Consider the following 18,241-nt stretch of genomic DNA (forward strand, 5'->3'; position numbering starts at 1 on the left):
GGCTGGCGCCGAGGCCAATCAACGAGTAATGGCCCGCCGATTGCTAAAAATGGCTGGCTCTTCTGAGCTCTGTTAGCCCCCTTTCGCTTGTCCTCTCTCTCTTCTACCCCTTTTAATTTTCCCTAGCTCTTTCAATTTCATACTCCTTCGCTATCCTGCCGGCTTTTTTCTGTGTGGAACGGGTGTTGAGCAGACAACGGCAAGCAAACTACAGCTTCCCTTTCCTTTCTTTTTTTGCTCTGAATTTTATAACAGCGTAGAAGCGGATGCTCAACAGAATTCTCGGCTCGACTCTGTAATACCTTCTCTGTTCTCCTTTCTCCTTTCTCTCTTTCCTTCTCTTTATTATTCTCTTACATATGGACCACGCTGCGCTTAATTACCGCAGCACAAGAGAGCGAGACGCACAGTCCCGACAAACCACCAACGCTGGCCATCCGGTCCCGATACAAATAACAGACATGCGCTTTAATAGCGTTCAGGACAGCGGCGACCGGAGTGGTGAAACCAGCAGCTCACAATACTATTCGCCAGCCGTCAGTCCGCCTCCAATGCCTGCAGAGCTGCAGCACCACCAGCCAGATAGCGCATTGATGCATGTCAGCATACCCGAGCACCACCCATACACAGCGGCGGACTTCAATGAGTCGCCCAGCCCGAGCGTCAGATCGACTGCGGGCAAGCCGCGGTCAGCAAAGTTGAGTCGGAACCCACGCGGCGAGGTGGGTGTTGCCAGGCGCGTGGACCCCGACGCCGCTGATGCTGCTGCGAGTCAGGTGCAGCATGGCGAACCAACACTAGCATCACTGATAACCAACGATACGGGCCAGCCACTATACATTGAGGTAGGCATGCGCTCCTACAGCGGCGGCCAGCGACTAAAGTCGGCATCGGCCAGCGGATTCTACTCCGAGCCCGCGTCCTCCGCCGTATCGCCAGTTATTTTTGCCCCGCAGCCCTTCAGCAGCGGCTGGAATGCCGGCGACCCGCGCTCAGCATCGGTCGACGTGACCAGCCAGCTGCAAATACAGCATCAGCAGCACCATCAGCAGCGCAGTAGCCGCGGACTGGGCGCTGAGAATGAGCAGTTACTGATGTCGCCTCAGCGCATGGGGCCGATGCCTCAGCGGCAGTCAATGTACAGCGACGAGTTCCCCGACAACAGCAACCACAGCAACATCCGGCAGCCCAACAATCCGTCGCCTAATGCAACATCAATCTCGGCCCAGTCGATGACAGGGGCCTCGACTGCGTTCTCGTTCCAAAACAGCCAGCGGTCACAGTCGCAGATGCAGTCGCAATCTCTGACCCTCGCCACCAACCGGTCCTCGACTTCAAACAGTAATCACAACACAGCCATCGGAGGCAGCCGCGACAGCATGTTCCTTCGTCTCAAAGAGAAGATGAAAGCGTTCAAACCAAAGTCCCGCCCGCAGAGCGACAATCTGTCTGACAACAAGGCTGTGTTTTTCGCCGGCAACGGGTCGTCGCTGGGGCCGCCCACGACCGCCATGAACAGCAAGCCCTACTTGGGTACCAGCAGTAAGTGCAGCTTTTTTTCTCTGGACCACCCTCATCGTTGCTTTCTACAAGGTGCGACGGAGAGAGGCCAGCGCTCGTGCAAGTCCCGCCCTCCCCACATCACGACGGGCATGCACAACCCGCATAGCCCGCACCGGCTGTTTTGTTTTTGTTTTTTGTTGGCTTTTTGGGGAGGCTGCTGGCGCTGGCCACGAAGAGGCGCGGGGGGTTCATTTCTATTGTTGCTGAATTATGCGGCGAATGGCTCCCTTTCCGTGCAAAGGAGGGGCCCGTGTTTATTGCCAGGTCCTGTTTGTGCATTGTGCCTGCCTTTGTGCAAGCCTGGACAGGCGCCAGCCGTGTATCTGGATAAATGCAGTTTGCATTCCATGCGTGCTCTAGAATGGACGCCTAGCCCTGGAGGGGCCATGTGCGGACACCCCCCGTGCTTCGCACGCCCTGACAATGGTTGTCTGTCCGTCTCTCCTGCATGCCGGCTGCCAAGCACAAAAGTCTAAAAATATCAACCCCATTTATTTCCGTTTATAGATCAGGCATCGGCGAACACGCTGTTTGGCATGGCGCTGGCACGGGCCACCATGATTGCGGGCGTGCCCGTCGGATGCGTTTCGGAAACAGGCGAGCCTTGCATTGTGCCCACAGTAGTGGCCATCTGTGGCCAGCACCTGCGCGAGAACGGCCAGCAGACGCAGGGCATATTCAGAGTCAACGGGTCGATGAAGCGCGTGCAGAAGCTCCAGGACGAGTTCAACACGCCTCCAGAGTACGGCAGACGCGTGGGGTGGGATGGATACACACTACACGACGCAGCAACCCTGCTGCGACGCTACCTGAACTCGCTGCCTGAGCCCGTGATATCCACTGATTTCTACGATGACTTCAGAAACCTTCTCATTGAGAACATTCCACACAACGACAAGCTGCACATGTACGCATCGTTGATATCCCAGCTGCCGGCAGAGTCCCGCCATACGCTTCTGTATGTGCTGGAGCTTTTGGCGCTGTTTGCCAAGCCCGAGAACGCCAAGCTGACCCTGATGACATCCTCTAACCTGGCCGCCGTTCTGCAGCCGTGTCTGCTGGTGCACCCAGGCCATGTCGCCGACCCGCAAGAGTATGTTCGCTCGAAGGCGGTCATCGAATTCCTGATCGTGAATGCGGCCAAGATCCGCGGGCCCGAGAGCGAGCTTTCAGCAGCAGGTGGACAGCGAGTCAGGCACCTGCGGGTCTTATCATCTTCAACACCGACGACGCACAGGGCGCTGACGTAGAGAGGAGAGACCTATCTGCCATGGCCTCAGCGACCGATTCCGTCACTTACCAGGGGGCGCCGCACAATTCGCTGTCATATACGAGCGAGAGCGGAATGGCGGCTGTGCAGTCGACACTGTCTGTGGTACAGCCTAAGCATGCAGATGGGCGAGTCGCAGACTACTGGTGGAATGACAGCGGTGGCAGGCAGCGCATTGTATTTGACAAACACCGAGCCCATGCCTTCGCACCACAGCCAGCAGCATGCACAGTCGCGTGGGATATCGGAGCAGTCGTCAGCAACGACAATGAGCCAGCAGCACCGGCAGCATTCCTTTGTGGTTGAAAGCGTGGCGCAATGCGGCCCCGAATAACTCTAATCCTGGGTTGTTGCCGCAGCGCACCGATTCGCTAACCTGCTTCCACGTATGCAGTTGGAGGCATGTCGGCGCCAGTGCTCAGCACAGCGCCCTATCAAGAACAGCCGCTGAATCCGTCGATTGGTGCTGTCACGGCGCATCTGTATGACCCGGATACGGATACCAGCGACGGCCCGAGCTTCCTCGGCAACCGGCCAATTGGCTCGCCGTTCATGGGACCAACGTTCTCCAGCCCGCAGTCGCAAAAGTCGGTGATAGCGACGACTACCATCCAGTACCACACCACTGGGCCATCACACTCGCAAGCAAAGCAGCTTGCCGTCCAGACCCGATAACAGCACGGCGCGGCCCCGGCGGTCGCAGTCTTTTGGCATGCTTACGTCGCAGGGCACCGCCCCAGGTGATGGCGACCGCGGAATGGTCAAGAGGTCGACAAACACCAGCGAGCGCAGTGCCGGCGATGCTGGAGGCATTGGCGACACTGCCACTGGAACGTCGCCCAGTCAGCGCGGCGTGGCTGAGCGGCGGGCTGGCCAGATCAAGCTGCGGGGCACACCCGACCTGGGCACTGCTGGCAGCCGCAAGTCACTGGGGACCGCCTCTTTCCCAGAACCCCGATAGCCGCACAGCAATGACAACAGAGTCGGGCGCATTCTCCATGTACCCGCGCACCATGGCTGCGAGGTCACCGCCCAAGCAGGACAATGATGGCTTTGGATACTCGCAGCGCTCGCTGGACAACCCATCAAGCAAGTACGGGTCACCGGGACAGCACATGTATGACACAAACGGGCATGCGTACGATGCCGTCGTATGAGGGAAGTCAGCAGGGCGGCGCCAAGTGGCTCGAGGACGAAGAGCCCATCCATGTCCCGCAGCAGGAGCAGGCATCGTATGGGTACTCCGACACCCAGAAGCAGAAGCTGCAGCCGATCGTGCAGGCAGACCCGATGGCGATGATGGGCATGGGCAACGGACATCGCAACCGCTCGATGCCGCATGGTCAGGGTCTAATGCCGCCTAATATCCAGACATCGCGCCCAGAGTCGTCGGCTGCTTCGCGCGGGTGGATGCAGCGTGGCGGAGAATCGCCAGCCAGCGCCCCATTGTCCTCGGCAGACAGCAAAGACAAGGGCCACAGCAAGAGCCGGCTCAAGAACCTGTTCCACATTGGGCGCACCAGCGACAGCAGCGGGCAAAAGAAGAAAGCCGGCAGTGTAGCTGACCAGGTAGCCAGGCTTGAGGGCGAGGTACTGCACCGGCCAATGCAGCAGCGGGACGATTCCGCAGGGGTCGCTGGCCAACTCGTCTGACCAGTCGTCGCAGCGGTCGGCCAACACCAATGGTCGCAGCGTTGCCACTGTACCCGACGACTCGTTTCGGGAGCAGCGGGTAGTGAGCGGAATGGAGGCTGCCAGTCGGATCCATGTTGCTGTCCCGCCTGGGCATCTGTCGATTGTATACCCGGACTCGCCCATGTCCAGGGCTGACACACTTGCCAAGTCCAGCGTCGACTCCACTCGCGCCAGCGGCATCACCAGCGGGCATGCACAGCTGGTCGACCCCGACCAGAACAGCTCGTCGTCCAAGCCAGCCTACCCAATGCAGCACCAGTACAGCGGCTTCTCAGCACACACTCCAGCAGCAGCAGCAGCATCAGCAGCAGCAGCAGCACCAGATGGCGGCAGGGGTCGCGGTGGGTGGGCGGGGACTCCCAGGGGCGGAGTGACCTGCATGCGGTGCCGTCAGCATCGACCACGCTGCACTCATCCAGTGGCAATGGCGGGCAGTTCCAGGGCCGCATGGACAGCAAGAGCAGCGGGCTGGGCCACCACCACCAGCCCGCACGGCCAGCCATACCGGGCAGCAAGGCGGCAGGCAGGTACTCGTCGTCCAACTCACCGCCGTTTGTACCAGCGCATATGCGCGAGAACGTTGGAGTCGATAGTAATGGCAGCAGTCCCCGCATGTACCAGATGCAGCGACTGGCGGAGAGCGACACTCGCATCAACGAGCGCATGTCTGGCAGCAGCGGCAGAGCGTACCAGTCGCGGCAGCGGTCGACGACGCGTGACACGGACGAACACAGCAGCGACCACGACATGCTGACCGCAGATCTATGGGCAGTCGCCGATCATGATGGAGTTTGGCTTCGACGGCACTGTGTCATCGGCATCCCCGCCCCGTCGGCACTTGGCCCGGCAGCTGCCATCACAGCGGATGCCCAGTGTTGTGATGGAGGGCAGCGAAGATGCCAGCGAGAGCAGCGGTGGAGCGCGCCCACGCCGGTCGCGGTCGCTAAAGAACACAATCACGTCGCTGCGGCGCCGTCTGTCAAAGTCGAGCAAGAGCGGCGGCGGTGGCGGCGGCAACTCGGACGCGTCAAGCCCTGCGGTCGAGGTCAGAACGCCGAGCGTGTATTAGACTATGTGTAGATACCCTTTAGCTCTCGAGTTTTATAAAAGCGTGTGCTAGTTCTCTATCAGCAGCCTGTGCGATGGGCGGCAATGCCGTGGCCAGCCGCAACAGCGCCGACGGTCCCATCAAGAGCGAGGTGTGGTGACGGACCCCGCTGCCCAATGGGAACGCGCGATGGGCTGAAAAAAAAAAAAAAGCCGTTCCCCTGTGGAAATTGCGGTCAACACGGCGAGCGTGGGGGCTCTTCGATATAAAAGCGACAGCGGTGGCCTGGATGGGAGCGTGAGGCAATTTTTTTGCTCTCTTTCAACCTCGACTCACTCCGACTTTTCGCCCATCCAGTTTCAAAACTAATCACCCACTTTCGAGCCCGTGATCACAGATTAAGGTAAGCGCGTGCATTTCGCAGAGCCTCCTTGCCTGAACACTGCGCAAGCTAACGTCGGACCATGGTTTGCCCTGCACGCTCTTTCGCATCCGCGGTGTAGATACAATGAGTACGCGTCTGGACAGGCTGATCACGCTCCTCGACACAGGCGCAACGCCATTGGTGCGGTCTACGGCGGCACGCCAAATCGGCGGGATCCAAAAGCAGCACCCCTCGGAGCTGTTCCGGCTTCTAGCACGCGTATACGAGTTCATCGGCAACAAGAGCTGGGACACGCGGATTGCAGCGGCACAGGCGTTTGACGCAATTGCCAAGGAGGTCAGCGACTGGGACCCCAGCGGCAACGGCGACGTCAAGCCACCGCTGCTCGACGACGACTTCTTGGCGTTCTCGCAGTTCAACGTCGATTCAGTGATCCGGCACGGGCGCCTGCTTCTGGCATCGGCTGGCAAGGAGTACGACGAGGACGAGGCTATGGAGGGGCTCGATGCGCAGGCGCGGATTGCAGTGCAGCGCGCGCAGATTAAGAAGCGGCTGGGACTGGGCGCACAGTTTATGGACGTGGATCTGCTTGACGACTTGGATTTGGAGACCGCCCAGGCACGCAAGCGCAAGCCCACCACGCCTGTGAAGCACGAGCCGGTTGCAGAGGAGCCCGAAATCGACATGAGCAAGCTGAGCGCGCGCGAGCGCAACCGGATAAAGCGCAAGCAGCGGCTCGACGGCAAAAAGAAAGGAAAGGTGGATTTGGGGCCAAAGAAAGCTAACGGTGCCACAGCGGACACAAAGCCCATGGTCAGCTCGACGGGCGTCGACATTACTGAGCAGCCGGGCGGCGAGGCCATTGTTGTCGAGGCCAAAAAGGCCGATAACCGTGAGGCCCTGTTTGCCATCAGCGAAGGCAGCTGGCCGTTCGAGTCGCTGGTGGAGATTCTGTGCATAGACCTGTTTGACGCCAAATGGGAGGTCCGGCATGGCGCCGGCATGGCGCTGCGCGAGATCTTCAAGCACCACGGCCACAGCGCCGGCATGCTGGCTGGCGTTAGCACCGTGGAGAATGCGAGGCGGAACCAGCAGTTCCTGGAGGACGTGTGTGTGCGGCTCATGTGTGTGTTTACGCTGGATCGGTTCGGGGATTTCGTGTCGGACCATGTTGTTGCGCCGGTGCGCGAGACATGCGCCCAGACGCTGGGCGTGCTTAGTCAGTACCTGACGCAGCCCGTGCTGGTGGAGACGCAGAAGGCGCTATTGCAAGCTCGTCCAGCGTGGTGCCGGCGATCAGGCGAGCTCGGTCGCACCGATCTGGGAGGCCCGCCACTCGGGGCTCTCGGGGCTACGGTATATTGTAGCGGTGCGCCGCGATATGGCGTCACTGCTGGTTACCGGGACTCTGGATGCAGCGCTGGCCGGACTGCGCGACCATGACGATGATGTCAGATCGGTGTCAGCCGAGACGCTGCTGCCGCTGGTGGATACGCTTGTGACATGCCAGCCAACGCGTATCCTGGATGTCATTGACGGTGTGTGGATGGCCCTGACGGACCTGGGCGATGATCTGACAGCCTCGGTGGCGAATGTCATGGACTTGCTGGCGCGGCTGTTTGAGCACCCAAGGGTGCGGGGCACAGTCATCGAGGCCGGCAGAGTCCGCCCAGAGCAGTACGCATTCCGAGTGCTGATTCCACGCCTGTACCCGTTCTTCCGCCACACCATTGCATCTGTGCGCAAGGCTACGGTACAGGCGCTGCTGACATTCGCGTCGATGCAAGAGGGCGGCGAGCAGGAACTGCAGCACAGCTACGCGCACTCTGGCGATATCTCTGGGTTTGCCATCCCGCCCTGGGTTGACGTCGCAGTGATGCGACTGGTCATGCAGAACGTCGTGCTGGAGACGACCCAGGAGATTCAAGACCTGTCGATGAAGCTGTGGTTGGCGCTGCTGCGACAGACCCGTGAGCGCGTCCTGCTCAGCCTGCGTGTGTCGGGCAGCACGGATCCCGAGAAGGAGGCTGCGGAGATTGCTGCGCAAAACCTGCCACGGGACGTGATCCGCTCGATGTTTCTGCTGATGGCGACGCCGATCAGCACGCCGATGCCGCGTGGACTGATCTACGACCCACGTCGGACTGCCGATGACGCGGAGTGCTCTGGCAGCCGGTATAACGTCGATGCGCCGATGATCCAGCAGGACATGGGTCTGATCTCGCGCGAGACCATCATGCGCTGCCGCGTCCAAGGGGCTGCGGCGCTCGGGCTACTCATGGCGATATGGCCGAACCAGTCGCGCGCTGAGGTGTTTGGCAACATTCCTGCTGCCTGCATTGCATTCGCGGTGGTCGCTGCAGTGCCAGCTGGCCAGCGTGGTGTTTGAGGAGTTCGTGCATGGCTGAGCGCACTGGCGTGCTGGCGGACGGCTGCTATGATGGCTGTTGATGGATTGGAGGCAGTCAATCCGATGGCTCGCAGAGTCGAGTTTAGCTCGCCAGAGTTCGTCGACCAGATGCTTGCAGCCATCCAGGCTGTGCTCAGCGGCGACTATGCAAAGCATAACCCGCGGCCGCTTGCATATGTTGATTTGGAACGAGCGCTGGTGCACGTGCGTGGAGACTGCCAGGTTCTGCTGGCATCGGTAGCCGAAGTCGGCAAGCTCAGATGCTAGTGCCATCCCGGAGTTGCCAGAGATCAGCCTCACTGACGTCAGCGCGTTTTCGATCGCAACTGCCGAGCACTGTCTGCAGCACGCTGTTCGACCAGCTGTGTGCACAGGTCTCCCCGCGCACTCTCAATGCCCGCAACAAGTCGACGCTGATGGAGCGGCAGCAGCGGCTCAAGGCGTCGATTGAGTACTACACGCAGCAGCAGGTCGAGTTTGACGTATCCACGAATGCCGCACTTGCCGGCGCCGTAATCGCTGTTGGCAGACTGCCCAGCAAGCTCAACAGCGTTCTGCGCTCGGTCATGTCAGCAATCAAACAGGAGCGGTCCGATCTGCTGCAGCGACGCGCAGCCAGTGCTGCCGCCCGCATGGCAGCCTTGTGCTATTGCTCGGAGACCCCACGCGTTGCCCCCGCCGACAAGATGATCAAGAACCTGGCCACCTTTGCCTGCTCGGATCCGTGGACCACGCCGGTGTTTGCGCAGCGGAGCCAGCAGCTGGACGCGATTTTGATGCTCGAGATGGTGCAGCGCGAGCAGGCTGTCAAGGAGCTGGAGCGGGCGCAGCAGCAAAAGAGCGGCACAGCAGCCAAGCCCAAGAAGGACGATGGCAGCAACGGCAGTGACGCATCGATGGCGGCGGCAGCTGCGGCCAGTGCCCAGGCGAGCCAGCGGAAGCGCCGCGGAAAGGCAGCAAACGGAGGCTAGCGGCCAAGAACGCAAAGGCCAGAGGAGGCAGCGGTGATCCCGCTGTTCCAGGCGTCGACGCTGACAGAGGAGCAGGAGCGCGACCAGGCAGCGCGTCTGATTGTGCGCGGTGCTGAGAGCGCGCTTGACGCAGTGGCCAAGCTGTTTGGTGCCCAGCTGATGGCCTCGGTGCCACGGCTGTGGGAGTGCGTTTCGATACCGCTGACCAATGTCTACGGCGGCATGGCTGGCGGCGGCCCGCTGACTGTGCGGTCTGCCGAGGTGCTCATTGAGGCTGACGCCAAGCTCGAAACCGCAGGCCAGGAGGTTATTGACGCGCTGCGCATTCTGCAGACCTTAGGTTGGGAGCATCGACCTATGTCTGCACGACCACCTGGTGCAAGCCCTGCCGTGGGCCATGAGTGCGCTGATGAGCAAGTTTGCGGCTGTGCGACACATGGCGGCACGCACACTGGCCGAGCTGTGCCGCGTGTGCACGGTTGCGGCTATGCAGCCGTTCATCCAAAGCGTCTTACCGTCGCTGGGCGACACGACAATGACGCACCGGCGGCAGGGCGTGGCCGAGGCCTATCTACTACATTATCCAGCTGCTGGGCGAGACGGTGCTGCCATACGTCACGTTTTTGATGGTCCCGGTGCTCGGCCGCATGAGCGACGTTGATGAGCAGACGCGGCTGGTGTGCACAAACTGCTTTGCGCAGCTGCTCAAGCTGGTTCCTTTGGAAGGCCGACATTCCGGATCCGCAGGGCATCTCGACAGGAGCTGATCGAGAAGCGTGAGCACGAGCGCAAGTTCCTGGCGCAGCTGATGGACTCATCCAAGCTTGAGCCGTTCAAGATCCCGGTCAGAATCAACGCAACGCTGCGTAAGTACCAGCAGGAAGGTGTCGATTGGCTTGCGTTCCTCGACAAGTACGAGCTGCACGGCGTGCTCTGCGACGATATGGGGCTGGGAAAGACCCTGCAGACCATCTGCATCATGGCGTCGGACCACTTCCTGCGCAGCCAGCGGTTCGCCGGGTCTGGCGGGCAGGCCGCGGACTGCCGCCCGTTGCCTAGCCTGGTCATTTGTCCGCCGACGCTGATCGGGCACTGGGAGCAGGAGATCAAGCACTACACCGAGTCCCTGCGGCCTATGTGCTATGGCGGCGTGCCCGCCGAGCGCCGCTCCTTGGTGCCACAAATTGCCGCCAACAAGGCCGACGTTGTGGTTATGTCGTACGACGTGGTGCGCAATGACATCGAGTACCTGCAGGGCCAGAACTGGAACTACTGTGTGCTCGACGAGGGCCATGTTATCAAGAACGCCAAGACCAAGCTGACGCAGGCGGTCAAACGGCTGAAGGCGCGGCGGCGGCTGATTCTGTCGGGCACGCCTGTGCAGAACAACGTCATTGAGCTCTGGTCGCTGTTTGACTTCCTGATGCCCGGGTTCCTTGGCACCGAGCGCCAGTTCAACGAGCTGTATGGCAAGCCGATCTTGGCGTCGCGCGACGCCAAGCAGACGTCGCAAGGCTCACATTAACGGCGAATTGGCGCTCAAGGCGCTGCACAAGCAGGTGCTGCCGTTCCTGCTGCGGCGCATGAAGGAGGATGTGCTGCAGGACCTGCCGCCCAAGATCATCCAGGACTACCACTGCGAGCTCAGTCCGCTGCAAAAGTTCCTGTACGAGGAGTTTGCAAAGTCCAATGCCACAGGCAACCTGAAGAAGTCGCTGGGGCTGAAGGGCGAGGAGGGCGAGAGCACGGAAGCCAGCAGCGAGGACACCAAGAAATCAGGCACACACGTGTTCCAGGCCCTGCAGTACCTGCGCAAGCTGTGCAACCACCCGGCGCTGGTGCTGACGCCAAAGCACCCGCTGTACACGCAGGTCGTGGCCGACTTGAAGGCGCGGAATGCCGATCTGCACAGCCTGGACATTGCTCCCAAGATGCAGGCCCTGCAGGATCTGCTGCACCAGTGCGGCATCGGCGTTGCATCGCCCAGGTGCTGCTGACGCCAAGCCGGGCAGTGTCGAGGACATGGACAACGTCAGCGCTAACCACCGCGTGCTGATTTTCTGCCAGCACAAGGAGATGATCGAGCGCATCGAGCAGGACCTGTTCCAGCGCGCCATGCCCGGCGTCACATACATGCGCGTCGACGGCACAGTTGAGGCGCGCCGCCGCCAGGAGATCGTCTCGGCCTTTAACAGCGACCCCAGCATCGACGCCCTGCTGCTGACCACGCATGTCGGCGGTCTCGGACTGAACCTGACGGGGGCTGATACTGTGATTTTCGTCGAGCACGACTACAACCCCGCCATGGATCTGCAGGCCATGGACCGCGCCCATCGTCTCGGCCAGACACGCGTCGTCAACGTGTATCGCCTCATCACACGCCATACGCTCGAGGAGAAGATCATGGGCCTGCAGGCGTTCAAGCTGCATATGGCTAACACGATTGTCAACCAGCAGAACTCGGGCCTGGCGTCCTATGAACACCGACCAGCTGCTGGATCTGTTCAACGTGTCGCCAAGCGATGCCAAGGAATCCAAGATCGAGGACAAGCAGGATGCCAGGCGGCTCAAACAAGTCCATCTCCAAGGCGCTCGAGGGGCTCGAGGAGCTGTGGGACTCGAGCCAGTACGAGGACGAGTACAATCTGGACAATTTTATCTCGTCGCTGCAGCAGTAGTGCACGGTCTCTTACTTTTCTTGCTGCGTGTCGTTGTTCAAGTTACTCCGATGCTTGCTTTTTTTTTTTATTTAATCGAAGACCGCCCTGTCGGATCATTTGTGTTTGGTGGAACGCAATGCAGGTCGTTTTTATTGGGCCAATGGCAGGCGATTTCACGTGCCTGGGCGGATTCTCCGAGCACTGAACTGTTTTCGGATTTGCAGCGCCGGAACTGCAAGCCGGTTGAGCTGGAAGATGAACGAGAGCCCATTGATCAGGAACAGGAGCTGGGTGGGCGAGCCGGCAGATCGCTATAAAACTATTCTGATTTGGCCGCCGCGGCAGCTTGTGCCAAACAACAGTGCTCCATTTGTTTCCTGCCTCCTCCCTTCCCTCTGCTATCTACCTCGTACTCTCCTCTCCAGCTCCGGCTCTCTTTTTACTTTTCTAATTCCCATCTCGCGCTGAAAGGAACGCCTACTCATCTCCAGATTAAAGCAGAAATGTCGAGCAACAAGAAGGAACTTCTCGAGCCCACCCCCGAGCTTTCCAAGGCCCTGCACCAGACGGTGGTCGAGGACCAGTCTGCCAGCTCCCTGGTGAGCCGTCTGAGCGGCAAGGACAAGACTCTGCAGACCGAGTCGGTCAACACCTACCAACAGTTCTGGAAGGACTCTGAGAACAACAACGAGGAGTCGCGCGCGTCGCTGTACAAGACGCTGACCAACACGTACTACAACCTGGCGACCGACTTTTACGAGTACGGGTGGGGCGAGAGCTTCCACTTTGCGCGCAAGGCAATCGGCGAGACGCTGCGCGAGAGCATCCGGCGGCACGAGCACATCCTGTTCAGCGCAGCGCGCATCAAGCCGGGCATGAAGGTGCTTGATGTGGGGTGCGGCGTTGGCGGCCCTGCGCGCGAGTGCATTCGGTTCTCGGGCGCCCACGTGACCGGTCTCAACAACAACGACTACCAGATCCAGCGCGCCAACATCTATGCCAAGAAGAACCAGCAGGAGCATCTGTCGACCTTTGTCAAGGGCGATTTCATGCACATGCCGTTCGAGGAGAACAGCTTCGATGCCGTGTACGCCATCGAGGCCACGTGCCATGCGCCCAAGCTGGAGGGCGTCTACAGCCAGATGTACAAGGTGCTCAAGCCCGGAGGCTACTTTGCCATTTACGAGTGGTGCCTTACTGACAAGTTCGATGAGAACAACGAGCTGCACAAGAAGGTCGCGCTGGAGGTCGAGCACGGCGACGGTATCGCCAAGCTGTTCTCCACTGATGTTGCTCTGCAGGCCGCCAAGAATGCTGGCTTTGAGATTGAGATCGCCAGCGACCTGGCCCACGAGACGACTGTCGGAAACGAGATCCCCTGGTACGCGGATCTCGACTGCGGACTCATCAACTTCAACGGCATCCAGGGATTCGCCCGCTCGCAGATTGGTCGTGTCTTCACTTCCAACGCTGTCAAGCTGCTTGAGAAGATCGGCATTGCGCCCCAGGGCACCGTGCAGGTTCAGGATGTCCTGATGACGGCCTCTGATGGTCTGGTTGCTGGCGCCAAGCTCGAGATCTTTACCCCGATGTACCTCATCGTTGGCCGCAAGCCGCTCAACTAAAATTATCTTTACCGCTTTCTTCCAATTCCCAACAGTCTCGCAAACCATGTGTGGCAATGAAGAAACAGAGGCCGGGCGCTTTGTCTGCTTTTTGGTGCATATTGCAGGGAGCATTCCAATGGTCTGTCGACCCCGTGCTTGCCAGATTTGGAGAGACATGGGCGGATTTTTTTAGATGCTGTGTATATCCAACTTTACGTATTGACCTCTGTGGCTTCAATGCATGTCTTCACATGCATTATAGTTGCACATCCAGTTATAATGGAATGAGGGGAGTATGCCAGATGCCGAGAATGGAAAAACGCACAGGAGGTCGCAAACAAGCGCAGTGCACTGCATGGTTCCCCCTCTATTTGCAAAGTCTGCGGTTCCAGGCGTTATGAAGGGAGACTTCGGTTGACAACAAATGTAAACACGATTTTGAAACAACTATAAACTGTATCGTTAGCCACATAGCAATCATCACTACTGTTTCTCATCGCCGGATGACGATGGGCGGTTGAGCGGCGCAGATCTCAGTGGAAAGACAGGCGGTTTGGGCGAGTCAGCTCTCTGCGGTCCCACTCCAACTATCGCCCGCTGACAAGATTGGCGACAAGTCGCGCCTTGCACCTCCCGCCGATGTACTATGGCGGTGCTGACCAGGCTTTGGAGACGAAGCCTTGCGCGACGTGTCGATGGCAGCCGGTACCATATCGATGTGCATCTGGGAGTACATGGAGCGGAATGTATGCGTGCTGCTCATGCCATAGGCGTTCGGAACGAATGGTACAGAGGGCACACGGTGAGCTGAATGCTTGCTGGACTTGTCACCAGAGTCGATGGAGAAGGCGGGTTGCAGTGATGTAGGTGGTGTAGGGCGGCTACCATCGGTTCGTGAGAGGTTCTTGGGCAGCATGCTTGGGAGCCGCTTGCCCATCAGCTTGCGCGGGTCCAGAAGCATGTACTTGGAGATTGGCGCCTTGCCCTTGGCAGAATGCACAGACACAGTATCCTCTGTGTCTGTAGCCTGGTCGCCACCGTAGTGCTGCTGGCTGCTGCCGCTTGCCGCCGATACCTGACTGGGGGCCTCTGACGACGCTGGGTAAGACACCCCTGGAATAGGCGTTCCCGTCACTGACCGACTATAGTCGGGAGCAGGCCGCGCTGATAGACTAGGCGACACTGAATATACGGGTGGACTCGACGGCTGGCTCTCAGGCTCCAGCGGCACATTTGCAATATGCTGCATGTCCTGACGCATGTCCTGACTGCATACCCTGCTCGATCTTGCGGTCCATATCAATCAGCAGCTGTCGCGCTGCCTTGTCTGGCCCTACGGACTGCTTGCTCCATGCCTTGCGGTTATGTAGCTGCCTGAACTTTTCCCTGACCAAAGCGCCGGTGTGCTGCAGAACCACACCCATGTACTCCTTCTTGACCTGCATCAGCAGCTCATAGTACGACTCGACCTGGTTACGCAGCTCCAGCGTAGGAGCGTGGAACTCGAAATTGCGCAGATCAGTGATATTCGACGCCTTCTTGCCCTGGAACGAAATACAGATCGTGCTGCCTGTGATCTTGATATTCAAGAACGTCTTGTTGCTACTGGCACGCCGCTTCATCAGATCCACTTGGTCACGGTTGTCGTTTGCCTGCGGCATGTTGATCATAGACGTGCTCTCGCTGAATAGTGATAGCGGGGACTGGCGGCTCGACAGCGATATCAGGGTGTTGGGTGACGACTGCATAAAGGGAATCGGCGTCATTGGCGACACCGACGACCGTGCATCGCTGCTATTACCGCCACCAATATGGTCATCTATGGTTTTGCGCATTTTGGCCTTGAACAAAGACTTGCCACTGCTGGATGCAGTTTTCTGGTGGTGCATATGCGGCAGACTCAGGTGGTGGTTAGGCAGCGGCTTGCTCGATGAGGAGCTGGTCAACGGGGTATCAGTGGGCGTAGGGGAAACCATTGGCGGCTCGCTGACTAACACGCCGCCATTCACACTGGTTGGCGTCGACGGCTCAATGCTGATGGGGCTGATTGGCGGCGGTTCGTTAGCTGAGTGCGTGCTGCTAAGGGTATTTCTCCGGACCGCGAGACCCAAGCGTCGACAGATCCGCACGACTCGAAACCAGGCTGCTGCTCATCGTTGTGTCGGCTGTCGCTGGGGCATTACTATCCTGGGGCGGGTACAGATAGTTTATGAGCTTGGTAGCGATATCGTGGGACAGCTGAAGGCGCAGCGGGAACAGCTCGACCTCAAAGCGCTCAACAATGCTGATTCCGCCGACCGGTGCCAACTCTGACCACCGAACGCGGATCATCTTTTCGATCCGGAAGTCCAAGTTCTCGTACCCAGGAGCCACGTAGGGGCCAACGAGATCAGTAAAGGTCGGGTTAGGCAGGCGGTTGATGATGTACAAGAGGTGCACCTCGCTCAACAGATGCGTGGCCTGGTCAGAGGTAGTTACAGCCTTTAGCGACGCCCACCGCAGCGTCATATCACACAGAGGCTGCCCGTCGTTCTCCAGCATGTGCCATGTCGCCTTGCTGATGAACAGGTGGATAGTGCGTGCGATTGTGCTGTGTGATTCCTCTGCCACACGGCTGCTAGACGTGTATTTGGACTTGCTCTCAAACACCTCCGACGCCTTGCCGTGAGACCTGCGCCTGTCTTTGGTAAACGGCACCGATGCTTGCTTGCTGGCCACCGTAGCGTGGTCGGTGCCTAGAGGGTCGCTGTTCAGGAACACAGATGGTCCAGATACCTCGCTGGGCCGACGGCTCTCCAGGTTCTCGGCTGAGATTTTTCCAGCCTCGATATCCGCCGTCTTCTGCTCCAGCTTATCAATATGCTTCTTCTGCTTCTGCGCTGCACCAAACAGATCCATGGCTGTGCGCAGCTGCAGCTCCAGTGCCCGCCGATGGCGGTCCAATGTCAGCAGCGATACTGCACGCGACTGCTGGCGAGCAAAGTTGATTTCGGCGAACAGCCGGTGATCCTCAATCGGCACCACCTGCGACACGTCGCGGTACAGGGTTGCATTGGCACGCTGAATCTCGTACCAGTCATGGATGATCGGAAGTCGCTCACGCAGAGCGTCCTGTGTAGCCCGAATGATCTTCAGCAAGCCCCTCAGATCGCTCATATCGATGCCCAGCAGAATGGTGCTCAGGTTCTCCATGTAGCTGGCCTTCTCGGCGTCGCTGTATACGATCAGGTCAGTGACTGTCTCGTAGACTGCAATGTACTGCTCGGCTGTGCACGCAAAGTCGACCTCGGGCAAAAACACTGCAATGTGGTTCGCCCTATGCGACAAGCCTTGCTGGCTGCCAGAGTTTTCGGCGCGGTCGTTCGAGTCCTGATGGTGGTGGCGCGACTTGTCCCTTGTTTTTGGACTTGCCTGACTTTGTCTCGGCAGTGCTGTTGCGACGCGCACGCGCTTTCTTCTCGGCATCCGGTGCCGCTGCGCTTGCTGCTGCCCATCGAGATACCCAAGGCATTGGCAGACTCCGAATCAGTCATGCCGCCGGCATGGCTGGTGTCTCCGCTGTCATCGTCGTCGTCGTTATCAGCATCGCCAGCCTTGCTGCCAGCCTCATCGTTGATGTCCTCGATCGAAAAGTCAAAGTGATCCGTGTTGTCGCCCAGGATGCGATGCGGATTGGCCTTGTCGTAGACCAGCAGCCCGTTATTGCGGTCCATCAGACGCTTGTACTTGCTCAGATCCTGGAGCCACCAGGCGCGGCCGCTCTTGCCCTTCTTCCTCCTCCCTTGCCTTGTGGCCTGCCGCTGGCTACTGGTGCTAGAGCCAACGCTCATAAACGACGAGTCGCTAGAATCAGAGTAGTACTCATCCTCGAGCTGCGCCTCAGCCAGCCGATTCTCGTGTTCGTTTTCGTGATCCAGATCATCGAAGATGCCACGCGCCTTGTGCTTGCCCTGGCTGAGCAGAATCTCGATCGGAATCCACGCCGGCCAGATAGCATCAGGCTGCTTGTTGCGCGCAGCATCGCCGTCAATGCGCGATCCATACGTGCAGTCGACAAAGTACTCAGCCTGGCCCACAAAATCGTCGCGGCTGGCCTGTGAACACCTGGATATTCTCGATCTCGACCAAGCTGCGCGTCTTGACAATGGACTCATCATCGGGCGGCCTCACAATCTGCCTGCCACCGGGCGCCATTCCGTCCATCGCCATCTTGTCGTTGAACTCGTCGCTGTTGCTCAGCAGAATGCGGTGCAGCTGCACCCGTTCGGCAACAGCAATGACAGAGCTGGTACTGGTCTTCTCGTCGACGCGCAGTGACACCTGCGAGTTGAGGAACTCGACTAGGAACGAGTAGTACGGGTGGTAGTGCGAAAAGTCGTCCCAGAACTTGCGCAGCCCTTTCTCGAACTTGTTGTCGGCGGTCTTCTCCTTCGATGGTTTAAAGTCCTCCTTGCGCTTCTGCTTGTTGCGGTGCTTGCCAGACTGTGAGCGCGACCACCTGGAACGATGACGCTGGCTTGCCAGTTTTTGGCATGCTCGACTCGGTTTCGATCTCGATCTTATCGTGGCTACGGAGCTTGCGCAGCAGATTTGGAAAGTTCCTGGTCCGCCGCGATGTATCCGAGAATATAC

General features: G+C 59.1%; 7 protein-coding genes across 7 annotated transcripts; all 7 read left to right on the top strand.

The window, feature by feature from the left end:
- The first annotated feature begins 5 nt into the window (after positions 1-5).
- DL89DRAFT_172669 (uncharacterized protein) lies at positions 6-2,189 on the top strand. The gene has a single exon (XM_040883813.1). It carries the CDS (start codon positions 360-362, stop codon positions 2,037-2,039), a length of 1,680 nt encoding a protein of 559 aa, XP_040742931.1. The 5' UTR covers positions 6-359; the 3' UTR covers positions 2,040-2,189.
- DL89DRAFT_258257 (RhoGAP-domain-containing protein) lies at positions 2,121-2,813 on the top strand (the record flags this gene model as incomplete). Its single annotated transcript, XM_040885593.1, has 1 exon — positions 2,121-2,813. The coding sequence occupies one exon, from the start codon at positions 2,121-2,123 to the stop codon at positions 2,811-2,813; it is 693 nt and encodes a 230-aa protein (XP_040742932.1).
- Positions 2,814-3,880: 1,067 nt separating this feature from the next.
- Positions 3,881-5,608, top strand: DL89DRAFT_258258 (uncharacterized protein; the record flags this gene model as incomplete). Its single annotated transcript, XM_040885594.1, has 3 exons — positions 3,881-4,423; positions 4,464-4,869; positions 4,923-5,608. 3 exons carry the CDS (start codon positions 3,881-3,883, stop codon positions 5,606-5,608), a joined length of 1,635 nt encoding a protein of 544 aa, XP_040742933.1.
- Positions 5,609-6,084: 476 nt separating this feature from the next.
- On the top strand, positions 6,085-12,020 carry DL89DRAFT_293630 (uncharacterized protein; the record flags this gene model as incomplete). Its single annotated transcript, XM_040890409.1, has 13 exons — positions 6,085-7,206; positions 7,235-8,323; positions 8,423-8,617; positions 8,652-8,683; positions 8,718-9,289; positions 9,365-9,648; positions 9,683-9,898; positions 9,930-10,055; positions 10,103-10,806; positions 10,844-11,315; positions 11,347-11,787; positions 11,834-11,917; positions 11,949-12,020. 13 exons carry the CDS (start codon positions 6,085-6,087, stop codon positions 12,018-12,020), a joined length of 5,409 nt encoding a protein of 1,802 aa, XP_040742934.1.
- A 60-nt stretch (positions 12,021-12,080) lies between these two features.
- On the top strand, positions 12,081-13,868 carry DL89DRAFT_268216 (sterol 24-C-methyltransferase). Its single transcript, XM_040887841.1, has one exon. It carries the CDS (start codon positions 12,506-12,508, stop codon positions 13,625-13,627), a length of 1,122 nt encoding a protein of 373 aa, XP_040742935.1. The 5' UTR covers positions 12,081-12,505; the 3' UTR covers positions 13,628-13,868.
- DL89DRAFT_173033 (uncharacterized protein) lies at positions 13,593-14,091 on the top strand. The gene has a single exon (XM_040883815.1). The coding sequence runs from the start codon at positions 13,684-13,686 to the stop codon at positions 14,008-14,010; it is 327 nt and encodes a 108-aa protein (XP_040742936.1). The 5' UTR covers positions 13,593-13,683; the 3' UTR covers positions 14,011-14,091.
- A 3,214-nt stretch (positions 14,092-17,305) lies between these two features.
- DL89DRAFT_172960 (uncharacterized protein) lies at positions 17,306-18,034 on the top strand. Its single transcript, XM_040883814.1, has one exon. It carries the CDS (start codon positions 17,537-17,539, stop codon positions 17,924-17,926), a length of 390 nt encoding a protein of 129 aa, XP_040742937.1. The 5' UTR covers positions 17,306-17,536; the 3' UTR covers positions 17,927-18,034.
- Positions 18,035-18,241: the final 207 nt, after the last annotated feature.

This window comes from Linderina pennispora (genome assembly GCF_002104995.1).
Source record: "Linderina pennispora strain ATCC 12442 chromosome Unknown DL89scaffold_8, whole genome shotgun sequence".
Taxonomy (NCBI): domain Eukaryota; kingdom Fungi; phylum Kickxellomycota; class Kickxellomycetes; order Kickxellales; family Kickxellaceae; genus Linderina; species Linderina pennispora.

Coding starts and splice junctions, on each gene's coding strand:
- DL89DRAFT_172669 (XM_040883813.1), top strand. CDS start 360: ATGGACCACGCTGCGCTTAATTACCGCAGCACAAGAGAGCGAGACGCA.
- DL89DRAFT_268216 (XM_040887841.1), top strand. CDS start 12,506: ATGTCGAGCAACAAGAAGGAACTTCTCGAGCCCACCCCCGAGCTTTCC.
- DL89DRAFT_173033 (XM_040883815.1), top strand. CDS start 13,684: ATGAAGAAACAGAGGCCGGGCGCTTTGTCTGCTTTTTGGTGCATATTG.
- DL89DRAFT_172960 (XM_040883814.1), top strand. CDS start 17,537: ATGCCACGCGCCTTGTGCTTGCCCTGGCTGAGCAGAATCTCGATCGGA.